At 31.7% G+C, this 13,323-nt stretch overlaps 1 protein-coding gene across 1 annotated transcript in view; it reads right to left on the bottom strand.

Moving 5' to 3' along the window:
* The window catches only part of LOC139513359 (F-box/LRR-repeat protein 4-like), a 42,304-nt gene that overhangs the window by 28,369 nt on the left and 612 nt on the right, over positions 1-13,323 (bottom strand). The window contains exons 2-6 of the mRNA XM_071301766.1: positions 11,020-11,110; positions 6,480-6,609; positions 5,594-5,686; positions 4,950-5,313; positions 4,172-4,242 (exon numbers count right to left, since the gene is read on the bottom strand). Of these exons, the coding sequence (XP_071157867.1) occupies positions 4,172-4,242; positions 4,950-5,313; positions 5,594-5,686; positions 6,480-6,609; positions 11,020-11,110 (749 nt within the window). The remainder of the gene's footprint in view (positions 1-4,171; positions 4,243-4,949; positions 5,314-5,593; positions 5,687-6,479; positions 6,610-11,019; positions 11,111-13,323) is intronic.

The following is a 13,323-nucleotide window of genomic DNA, read 5'->3' as shown; positions in this document are numbered from 1 at the left end:
TGAGGCATCTATATACAAAGTATGAAGCATCCAGGTCTTCCACCTTCTAAAATATAAAGCTTTTAAGAAGTTAGCTAACACCGCCGCCGTAGCCGCCGTAGCCGCTGCCGCCGGATCACTATCCCTATGTCGAGCTTTCTGCAACAAAAGTTGCAGGCTCGACAAAAAGGATATATTACTTCTAATCAACACAAGAGTGTACATGCTAAAATATCTCGCTTAATTTACTGGTCATATACTTGAACCTATGTTTCATAGAATAATTTTTTCATATGTGCACTACAAGTATTATATAAATCAATATCACCAATGATCCATGGAAATGAGGTCAATTTTTAGTCAGATCAACCCTATCAGATTGATGCATTATTCCCTACACCAAAATAGTTGACCTATTATATGTAGTACCTGAGAAACAGACCTTACCATGAAAACTAAACATTGTATTATTCACCATGATGTCAGGGTCAGATGAACACTGTTAGGCAAACAAGCACACTTTAAATTTCAAAATCTTATTATTCATAACGAATGAGAAATACATATGACAAAATCATTATACATTCACTGAATCATGAAAATGAGGTCAAGGACAATGGGGATATGACAGTCAGACACTTCTTAGCATAAGGCATCTGTAAACAAGTTATAAAGCATCCCGGTCTTCTACCCTTTGTTACAAAAAGCTTTATACAAATAGTTTCAGCCACCTCTGTTGTAAATGATTATAACATAATACCGGTATATAAAATCATAACCAAAATTACAGAAAATATTGAACAGTATAACAAACTTATAGACATCTCATTTTAGTGATAAACCAGATGCTCCGCAGGGTGCAGCTATATACGACCGCAGAGGTTGAACCCTGAACAGTTTGGGCAAGTATGGACACAACATTCAAGCTGGATTCTGCTCTAAATTTGGATTGTGATTAAATAGTTGACACAGCATAGGTTTCTGACACAGAATGAATGTGGTCTAATGAACTTAAAAAATTTTTTTTGCCTTTGAGCAATTCACTATGCTGTTGAATATTAATCCTCTCAAAAAAATGTTTGAAGAAATTTTCTTTTTATTTATAAAATCTGAAATGAGAAAAATTGAACACCCCCACCCAATTTTTTTTTTCACATGCCCCTTTCCCAAAACTGATCTCAATTCAAATTTCTAATGGAGTTTGCAACAATAACTACTCATTTAAATATATCATAAAATATCAAAATGTAAAAAAAGTGCTTTTTATCACTGAATGGTAAAGATTGTTTTAATTTATCAGTTGGTAGTAAAAGTGAATATACATTGTATATAGTATAATACAATGATTTAAGTCGATTCAACTACTATTCTGGACAAAGAAAGATAACTCCAATTGAAAATTTCTTGCTATTGCACAATATTGTGCAATTAGATATTTCTTGCTATTGCGCAATACTGTGCAATTGAAAATACTTGCTATTCCACATTACTGTGCAATTGAAGATTTCTTGCTATTGTGCAATACTGTGCAATTGAAAATTTCTTGCTTTTGCACAATACTGTGCAATTGAAGATTTCTTGCTATTGCTGAATACTGTGCAATTGAAAATTTCTTGCTATTGCACAATACTTAATATAATAATTTTGGATCCTGATTTGGACCAACTTGAAAACTGGGCCCATGATCAAAAATCTAAGTACATGTTTAGATTCAGCATATCAAAGAAGCCAAAGAATTCGATTTTTGTTAAAATCAAACTTAGTTTAATTTTGGACCCTTTGGACCTTAATGTAGACCAATTTGAAAACTGGACCAAAAATTCAGAATCTACATACACAGTTAGATTTGGCATATCAAAGAACCCAATTATTCAATTTTTAATGAAATCAAACAAAGTTTAATTTTGGACCAACTTGAAAACTGGGCCAATAATCAAAAATCTAAGTACATTTTTAGATTCAGCATATCAAAGAACCCCAAGGATTCAATTTTTGTTAAAATCAAACTAAGTTTAATTTTGGACCCTTTGGACCTTAATGTAGACCAATTTGAAAACGGGAACAAAAAATAAGAATCTACATACACAGTTAGATTCGTCAAATCAAAGAACCCCAATTATTCAATTTTTGATGAAATCAAACAAAGATTAATTTTGGACTCTTTGGGCCTCTTATTCCTAAACTGTTGGGACCAAAACTCCCAAAATCAATCCCAACCTTCCTTTTATGGTCAAAACCTTGTGTTTAAATTTCATAGATTTCTATTTACTTATCTTAAAGTTATGGTGCAAAAACCAAGAAAAATGCTTATTTGGACCCCTTTTTGGTCCCTAATTCCTAAACTGTTGGGACCTCAATTCCCAAATCAATCCCAAATTTCCTTTTGTGGTCATATACCTTGTGTTTAAATTTCATTAATTTCTGTTTACTTATACTAAAGTTAGTGTGCGAAAACCAAGAATAATGCTTATTTGGGCCCTTTAATTCCTTAACTGTTGGAACCAAAACTCCCAAAATCAATCCCAACCTTCCTCTTGTAGTCATAAACCTTGTGTTAACATTTCATAGATTTCTTTTAACTTAAACTAAAGTTATAATGCGAAAACCAAGAAAATGCTTATTTGGGCCCTTTTTAGCCCCTAATTCCTAAACTGTTAGGACCAAAACTCCCAAAATCAATCCCAAACTTCCTTTTGTGGTCATAAACCTTGTGTTTAAATTTCATAGATTTTTATTTACTTAAACTAAAGTTACAGTGCGAAAACCAAAAGTATTCGGACGATGACGATGCTGACGCCAACGTGATACCAATATATGACCAAAAAATTTTCAATTTTTGCGGTCGTATAAAAATTATTGTTTTATAAATTTCAATTGAAAAAAAAGACTACAGAACTTTTATTCTTATTCGGGTGTATAACAACATGAACAAAAAGAATTAATGCACAAGAACTTGGAGAAATCTACAAAATAAAAATAAAATAAAATTCTGCGAGTCATTTAATGCTTTTGGTGCATTTAAACCTCTTGCAGCTGGAGGGACACATGTGTCCACACTGACTGTGACGGAGGGACACATATGTCCATGTGATGTCATATAAGGAATGACGTCATTGTTTGGCATGTCAAGTCACAAACATGCAGCAGTTGTATTTGCAGGCATATGAAATGCAACTCTGAAAAACAACTGGCAGCAAGAGGGTGAAGTCAATTCAAAATATGACATCATACAAATGAAAATCTAAAGCTGAAGTTTTTTCGTTACTTGAACCATCTAAATTCGTATAATATTACATTAAAATGGATTTTTGAGGTATGTGTTGTTTTATTTTCTATTCTATTGCATTATTTGCATATTTACTGATTTCAGCAAGTTAACATGGCAGCTCCTTAGTTACGAAATGTCAACTTTGAATTTGACGATAGATTACAGGAAAAACATGTAAATTCAAAATGGCAAATGTTGGGTTTGAGAATAAAAAGAACTAATCACATTTTTACTTGTGTTTTTTTACGAAATAATTCATGTAAGCTACAGATTTATTAAAATGTTTTAGCTTTATCCAACAGGGAGTGAAAAAGAACAGCCACACACACAACATACCCACCCTCACTTCTGTTTTTTTAAATGACCGTATTTGTCCTATTAAAATCGAAATAATTCATTGAAGCCATTGATTTGTTGTAAATTTACACATGGCCCACGCCAGTTGTAAATTTACAACAAATCTATGACTTCCATGAATTATTTCTTAATTAATTTACAACTTGCCTGTAATTTGAAAACCTTGAGGAAAGTATTCTTTGTTCTTAACTGCTTGGCTGATGTTTAAAACACATGTAAGCTCTGGTGGACAAGCAGTGAAGAGTGATAAAGTCTTGAGTGAAACCAGTTAAACATTTCAATGTGAGGGATATGTGAATTGCAGGATACTAAGTCTAATTACCTGTCAGGTATATTCATGGTATGTGGCTAGTTATGAAATGATAGCTAGTACTGTAGCTAAATAATGAAGTAACTGATCTTCAAATTCTGAAGATCCATAATTATGAATGTCCAAGTTCTGAATATCTGTTTCAAAAATTCATGGTCAGTATTCTGTCATGACTGGCACATATGACTGTTTCCCTACCCCTAATTGAATACTAAACTTCTGGTAATTATAACGTCTAGGGTTAAAATGATACGTACATACAAGCTCTGCTGGTGACACACAAAGCTGGTACATCTAAATAGCTAAGTATTAGCTGTATAACTTCATCCTGTCAACATTAAAAATACTTGACTTATCATAGCAGTAAAACTCTTATAATTTCCGATGTCTCTTTGAATAAAATCATTCACAAATGGACCTCGGTTTTTGCCCTGTGTTTGTTAAATATGTCAGTTTTGTTATATTTAAGTCTTTACGTCGGGCCTTTCATAATAGTTTTTGTAAGAGTTCTTTACTGCATTCCCTATTATTCCCTATTCCGTAACTGTGATCCTCATTTAATGTTACAACCTCAGGTCTTTTTTTTATATAGATTAGACCGTTGGTTTTCCCGTTTGAATGGTTTTACATAAGTAATTTTGGGGCCCTTTATAGCTTGTTCTATGGTGTGAGCCAAGGCTCCGTGTTGAAGGCCGTACATTGAACTTTAATGTTTACTTTTATTAATTGTTATTTCGATGGAGAGTTGTCTCATTGGCACTCACACCACATCTTCCTATATCTATATAAAGAAAATAGTTTTCCAGTTTCAATTCTAAAAATATCAAAATAACAAAAGATCAAATGTTGATATGCAAATGTAACTGTAAGATTTTTATGATTACCGGTAAGTAGTAGTTTATAACAAATTTGACTGTAATTTGTATTGCTTGGAGTATTGAAAAGTTCTTCAAATTTAAGTTTATGTGCAATATATGTTAAATGATTTTAAACTAAAATTAGTAAACACCCAAAATGTTAACCCATTTAACTCACTGGTAAATCATCAAAGTATCCATTTCCCATTTCAGGATCTTCTTCAAAAAAAGTCTCATCGTTTGTAACTTCTGTTGGAGTAACTTGCTCTTGTTTTACATCAGTAGTCTCTCTTGGCAAATGTCCAGGATCCTTGTTTTCATCCAGACTTTCCTGATGAGATGACACAGATAGTGTATTGATATACTTCAGTGTCTGTGATACAATTTCATCAGCATCACTACAATCTTTCACCTCAAATGATGGAGCTTGTTTAAGAATGGCCTGCATGTCAGAACATGGATTTAATGTACCATACATACAGACACAATCTAATTCTGTGTAGTAATGACACAGTGTAGAACACAATTCTAACCTTATCAAGCTGAAATATAAAATATATATAATAAAGGACGTTATCAAGGTCATATACACCTAAACTTATTTCTATGAGGTAACTGCTAATGGGTACAATAACAAAGCATTGATTCTTTATTAATGAACTTTCAAAGATCTATAAATTAGAATTTTCATTGAATGAAAATACATGTAGGTTTCTACTGACATTCAGTATAAATACAGTCTGTCTAAAAAAAAAGTATATCAACTTGAGACTCGTAGAAAGTACAAGTAATTTATAGGACACATATGATCTATAAACTCACCTTGTTTTAAACAATGGTTCTCTCAATGTTGGAGAAAATATTCTGGATTTATCAGGACATTTCTCTGGTTGGCCTTCCCACAACACTTGCCATCTAAAACAAAAACTGTAATTCAGTGGTTGTCATTTGTTGCTGTGCTACATATTTTTTTCCCATTCATTATTTTGTACATACATTAGGTTATTAGTTTTCTTGTTTAAATTGTTTTACATTTGATCCTTCTGGGTCTTTTCTCATCTTTGAAGGCATTTTTGTATGCTATAGTTGTTAATTTCTGTGTCATTTGGTCTTGTTAACTGTGAAATTGGAGTCAACATCCAAAATTGGCTTATAATTTGAATTTATACATTTAAAATAACAGCCAATTAAAAGAAAACTGGACCCTGTCAAAATAAACCAGTTTCCTGTCCATTCTGGCAGACTACAGACTTTTTTCATATTACTGACGTTTGACTCAAGAATTTACGTTTTAGGACTTGTAACCTACTCTTTGGTCTGAAATCCTGGAACTTGGTCAAGTAAGAGCAACATAAAGAAGTATAACCAAGCATTCAAATGGTGCAATTTTTGTTAGAAATATTTTTTTTTATTTCAATACAGAACAAAATAGCAGTTCATTATTTTCTATTATTTTCTTTTTTTGCTCTTTTTTACAGCTGTTTATCTTTTTACCCATTATCATGATTATTCTGAAAATCCAATGAATCAAGACCATCTTATATGTTACTTTTATAATAGCAATCATTTAATTCTAGAAAAAAATCATTGCAGGTTCATTTAGAGTGTATTGAAGGTTTATGAGAAATGTATTGGTACAGGGATAGTTAATTCTATAGAAAGTCCCTGATTGGACCATGTACACTATATAATTCCAATAGTATGTTACCTAACTCTGCCATCATCTACATCAGTCCCTGAAGCTGTATCACAAGCTAAGATTCTCACTACTGATCCAGGATTATAAGTTTCCCAAACTTCAATCTTACATGGATAAACATCTAAATCAAAACTCAATTCTGAAAAACAGAAAAGATATAAACCATGTTAACTGATAACTGTATTAATGAGCACAAAAAAACCCACTGACAATTACTATAGCATTGAGACAACCACTTAAGGTAACACGATACCGAATGACGTTACGCCATGAGTTATCGTTCCTGACGTTATCGAATAACGTTCACACATATAAGCCAATGCAGCGGGTTTTGTGTGGCATTTTTAACGGTAACTTTCCCTATGTGCAGAGTGCCGAGAGTTTTGATGCAATACGTAGCGGTTATTTGACATAGATTGTTTTGTCGTTTTCCAGCCATCATTCTGTTCATTGTTAATCTTTAAAAAGTATTACTTTGATACATTTACACCACGCAGAGTACAGTATACTACATGTATTGTATGTACCAAGTCAAGAATATGACAGCTGTTTATCATTCTTTTGATGTTTTTCAGCTTTTAATTTCGTCATTTGATAAGGGATTTTTTCGTTTTGATTTTTTCTTGGAGTTTTGTTGTTTTATTTTTTGGAATGTGTATTTTATCATGATCATTATTTTCACAAATAACAGAATGTTTAATCTTTTTTGACTGGTGCATCAAATGTGTCTTTTATAAACAACTGTTTTCAAAATTGTAGTGTATCGTCCCGAACATGCATGAACTATTTGCCACTGAACGTTAAACAACCATCACACCGAGTAATTAAAAAACTGTTAAATGAATCAAATTTTTTTAAATACCATATTTCTGCATCATGGGATGCAGTGATGATACTACCATTGTCTAATATGATGGAGTTTAAAATCAGTAATTCGGATAAATCTCACGTGAAATGTTTCATTTAATTTTCACGTAAACTTAACAAAAATCTGAAGGTATTTTTTATGGTTTTAATCAAATTTTAGAACAAAGATATTATTTAAATAATTTTATTTGAAATATTTACGTGAATTTAACGTGTACAAAATTCCGGTGATTTATGCATGAACTATTATCATAAGATTCACATGGAACCTGTTCACGCAAGTTTCAAGTATATGCTCGTTTGATGTGAAAATCGGACGATATTGATATTAATTCATATAAGTGAAATTCCATGTGAAGGACGAAATAAAATTATATCTGATTCAGTAGAATTTTATATTGCATTACTAGGAACTTTACGACAGTCGACAGGGGAAATGAAAATAAAATATACTCATTCAGATCCCGACACATATGTTTTTCTCCATTCTCTGAGAAGAAATAACGTTATATTCCGTACACCATAACGTCACACGTTTTTGGTCAAATTCTAGGCCTATCGATCAACTTTGAAGCCATTTATTTCAAAAACAAGCATGGTGACATATGAGTTTCTATACGTGTCTGGATTCACTATGCAATCCTGGATATTATGTTAGTTTTTCGTTTTTCTCCGTATATAAGAAAATAGCCATCCATTCGAAAATCTAAAAAGGTAAGCCGAAAAAAAGGCATTTCCCCTATATACCTAAGTAAATTTGTCGCCAAAATTGATGTTTTCCTATGAAAATTACAAAAAAACAAAAATGGTGACCCCCATTTTTTATTACATATTCCGATGTAACTCGATTCAAAGTACACGTATGCCAAAAAATTTGGAAATCGGGAGATATGCCATTCGGTATCGTGTTACCTTAAGCTAATCTTGACAGCTATAAACAAGATTTTGATAAAAATTATCAAGCAGTTTGAAATAATGGACTACATGAAAACAATCTCTGATAATTTGTTACTTATGTTTTATAAACATGATATAATGCAAGTTTGAGGTCTAAACATTAATCAAAGAGCAGATTGCTCTGAGGGATACGATTGCCATTGCTTTCATTGATACATGTATTAGTATTATTTTCAAAAATAATTCAGCTGCACGTGTAAAATTCTCGTAAAATGTAATTTACGTAATCTGAATAGTTATTCAACTTTATAAATAGCCAATCCTCGATACAAGTGTATGAACAATGTACTTATAATTATTGTGTTTTAGTTTTGTACTATCAATTCCAAGTTAACTTTCCACAGCAGTCACTGAGAGTGAGAGAAAGTATTTTACTTCGTACCTTATCACCTATTTCATTTGTATTTTCCTACGTGAATTCTAGGTGGAACTCCATTCCTAACTCTTTAAATATTTAATTTCCTTTGGGTCAGTGGGCAGGACTCCTTTCCGTTTAGATTCCTTTGTTTATATTGCGATCGGTTTTAATATAATACGATGTCTATCGACAGAACGAGTTAATTTTTCTCGACGCGATAATATGGAAGACCTCATTTTGGCTGAAGGGGTGTTCTAGTTACACCTTTACGTTGTGAACTACATTTATTTTAATTAAAATGATGCATCATGATTTAAAATTATGCAACAACAATAACCCTCAATAGCAGCAGCTGATAGCAGACAGACATAGAAAGGATCTCGTGAGTTTCAAATTAATCAATGGAGTGGGGAATCCAGAGCAACCATTCAATCTGATACCCCTTAGGTGTTTCTAAATTTATAAAAACACTAAATATAAATACTGCTTAATTCTGATTTTCCGTGTTGTAAAAGACATCCATACAAGTCAAGGGAAATATCAAAACATGAAGATTATGAGAAGAACATTGATAATAGGACAGTTGTTTAAATTCAATCCTTTTGTTTTTTATACCATTTAAAGCAAGACAATCTCAAGTATCTGAGATGTTCCTTGATGTTTAGAATAAAACGGTTGATGTGAGGGCATGGCCCTGAGTCAATGGTATAAGGCAGATTCCAAATAAGAAAGTTGAAAAGTTCCCAAAATTATGTTTAACAATATCAACACCAATGAAGTTCTGTTTTGGAATACATGTTATACTTATATAAGTAAACACTTTTTGACCAAAAATAGATCTATTCACATTATATTTTTTAAATAAAGACCACCTTAAAAAAATGTTGCTATCATAACAAAATTGACAGACATTTTGACGGAAAATTCTTATGTTAGCAACACAAAAAATCTTGATATTTTCAGTATTTTCAAGGTTTAGATGTTTATCTTGATTTAACATGAAAGGCAAATTGGAATAAAACATTTCTGAACATCTGCACCAATAAAAAAGGAATTGGAATAACTTTTAAAACGGATTATCTTGGAGTTGCTAACATAAAATTTGACAGACATATGCAATGCTGCTAACATAAGATTTGACAGAAATTAAGTTGTTGCTAACATAAAAATTGACGGACTTTATTGTTGCTAACATAATATTTGACGGACTTTTTTGTTGCTAACATAACATTTGAAAGACTTTTTTGTTGCTAACATAATATTTGACATACTTTTTTGTTGCTAACATTAAATTTGACAGACATTATTGTTGCTAACATAAAATTTGACGGACTAAATAGTGTTGCTAACATAAGATGTTGACGGACTTGTTGCTAACATAAGATTGTGCTAACATAAATAAATTTGACGGACAATATATATTTGAGATTTTTAACCAACATTGGAGCTCTTATCCTAGTTGAAAGTCATATTAAGAACTCCTGCAAAATACCGATGCCTGAAATTTAAAAAGATTTTAACCCAGGACAGATAACTCTAATTTGTAGCACATCCAAACGTTGCTAACATAAAATGACAAGTTTGACAGAAATTATGTTAGCAACAGATTTGATAAAACTATTGATTAAATAAAGTAAATTGAAAGATCCAAAATGTGTATGTATAATGTACAAATGTACAAAAATTTTCATCCTAGCCCCCCCCCCCCCCTCCCCCCCCCCCCCCCCCCCCCCATAAAAATCAAATGGTAGCTACCTAAGTAAGGTATTAGAAATTGAAAAAATACATATCACAGATGTTTTTAACAAAAGAAAAGCAAAAGATTTGGAAACAGAGATGTTTGAATAATCAGACTACACTAATAAAAACCATTATACCAGTGTCAACTTAAAGCCTCGTAAAACATGAACCTTGTGTCAAAAAATGGGAAGTAATTTCCGTCAAACATTTCACATTTTTCAACTTGTTGTGATCATTTCTACTTTTAATGGAAACAATCATATCCAATAATTGGTTTGCTTGCTTTATATAACATTACTATTCAATAAAACATTCACATATTATCATTCAAATAACAGTAAGTATTATTTTTCTTAATTTGTTCTTTTTGACGGAAATTTTCTTTTCTTTTTGGAATCTGCCATAAGTCTACAGATTGCTTAAAAGCAATCGTATCCCAAAAATTGAGAAATGCTGACCAAATTTTTCTGTTATCATATGTGTCCATTAAATTTAATAATAAATGAGAAGGTTTGTTTTTCCCATAGATTTTGGTAGTCAAATCAAGGATTTGTATAGTAAGATCTAACTATACAAATCCTTGGTCAAATAGACTCCACTCTAAAACTATTTTGAATGTTATCTTACCAACATAATCATCACTTATGAAGTTAGGTGGTGTTCTCTTGAATTTACGAGGTGAAGATGTTACATTCTTCCACCATGGTCCGTATGTTCTCTGTAAAAGAAATCAAAGAGCTGATAGCTCTGAAGTGGAAGAAGGTGAATAAAAGGTAACTTGAATAACCATAAAAGCAGCCCCACTTACCCAGGCTGCTTTGTTCCATTATCGTTAAAATGTATTTTTTTTCTTCAAACAAGAAAAGGTCATAAGTACATGGATTTCCCATCCGTACAATCATTTTCTATGTTCAGTTGACTATGAAAATTAGGTAAAATCTTTAATTTGGCAGTAATTAAGAAGATCATATCAAGAGGAACACATGTGTACTAAGTTTCAAGTTGATTGGATTTCAACTTCATCAAAAACTACCTCGACCATAAACTTTATAACCAGAAGCAGGACGGACGGACAGACTAGAACACATATTGCCCATAAATGGAGCATAAAAATAGTAAGACTTGTTACATACCTGCCAACTTTTGAAAGTTCCCATATGGGTTTTTACTGCACAACAATTTTAAAGGTTACAATTTTTAGCGACGTATTTTGCAAGATCTGGATTGTCTAGAAAAAGTGTCATATTTGTATGATGAACTTACATGCCTTTTCCTTAAGTCTGTTTGCATGATTCTAGTTATATATTAAATCGGTAGAAAAAATATACATGAAGCTAGCAGACCAGGGTTTATTTTCCAGATTAAGAATATTAGATGCTTGTTCATGTTGTTGAAATTTCCAATTTTGAATTATGCACAAAGATGGACCTTTAACAGGTTGGGAACAACACTCCAAATGAGGGTAACCTAACTGGAAGATCATCACAACCCACTGTAAAAAATGAACACAAAATAGAATTTTTCAATAAATGCTGAAAATAGGCTTTAAAGTATTAAAATGCATTGCAAAAAACAAATATTTCATTAAATAAATTTAAGTAGAATATTCCTATGATATTCCTTTTCATATTGGATACAAATTTTATTGAGTCTACTGCAGACACTTTGTAGTCAAAGTGTTTCAACTGAGGTACTACACAGGTGTCAAAAGGCGTCATTATGGAGTAAAGGGGGTGGCGTCAAAAAGCGTCATTATGGAGGAAAGGGTTAAGTACTGAATGGTCAAAACATCATGTTTTTTTATCGACATAAATTTTGTCATAAATGTAACCAAATGATGTAGAAATTGTGTTTTTTCTTCAAATTTCCATCAAATTGTAATGTTTATAGTTCCATTATTGCCTCTCTATTTGAATAAAATAAAATAATAAGAAGAATCTGTTTCTTGTTTTGTTTTGTTTTTGACAAATGATTGTTCACTGCTAGCAAATGAATCATTATATTTATATATCTTATCTGTATATATTTTTGTTCATGTCTTCATCTCCTTATCATTTGTAAATGTATAGACAAATAAGAAAGAAATAAGCTCCACATGTATATTTGCAACATCGTAAATTAATTAAGAAAATATTCTGTTGTAAACAAAATTATGATATAAACTTCAATTTAATCCTTGAAAGGAGGTCTAGATTGCTAAAATAATTTATAAATTTTAATTTTTTTATTTGTCCAAAATCATTTAAATTCATTTAATCAACATCCCTTTATCATGTTTATGATTATTTGATTAAAATCTTAATCATTTATAGTCTTTTTACAATTTACATTTTTAAAAGCAAAATAACTGAAAACAGGATAAAACAAAGGGAAGTAACAAAAAAATATTTCAATATGCCCAATACACATCGTTTTGATAACACAACGGCAGTTAGCCGGAGGTAAACATCGTTGATTACCAGTATGTTTGACACCCAAGCTGTCAAGTGAAGCCTTATAATTATACATCTTCTTTGATGTTCAGGTAAAATTTAACACAGGTGTCAATTACACCCGTACAGTAGTAAGAAATGATCAAATATGGCGTCTGAAAAATTTCATACACGGGAGTTTTTTCTCCTAAACGGGAGGTTCACATGTATGTTACGAAGGGCATCTAATTCACATGACAAAGGAAAACCATGAATAAAGACAACACTTTATATATCCTTTTTATTTATATAAAAACAAAATCTTCTTGTCTGCAGGATTGCAAATTCGTAACTTCAAGGGCGAACTTGTAAACAGGGCGAGTTGTCCCGATACCAAATTCACGCATGCGTAATACAAATATCTACAGTTAAAACATCCTGTTACAAGTAAACAAATAACGTTCATGTGGATGAGATGAAATCTAATAATTTACATAAATAAAAGGGTCATATTTACGAT

Source organism: Mytilus edulis, chromosome 2, assembly GCF_963676685.1.
Source record: "Mytilus edulis chromosome 2, xbMytEdul2.2, whole genome shotgun sequence".
Taxonomy (NCBI): domain Eukaryota; kingdom Metazoa; phylum Mollusca; class Bivalvia; order Mytilida; family Mytilidae; genus Mytilus; species Mytilus edulis.
This window is presented reverse-complemented; position numbering and strand designations above follow the sequence as displayed.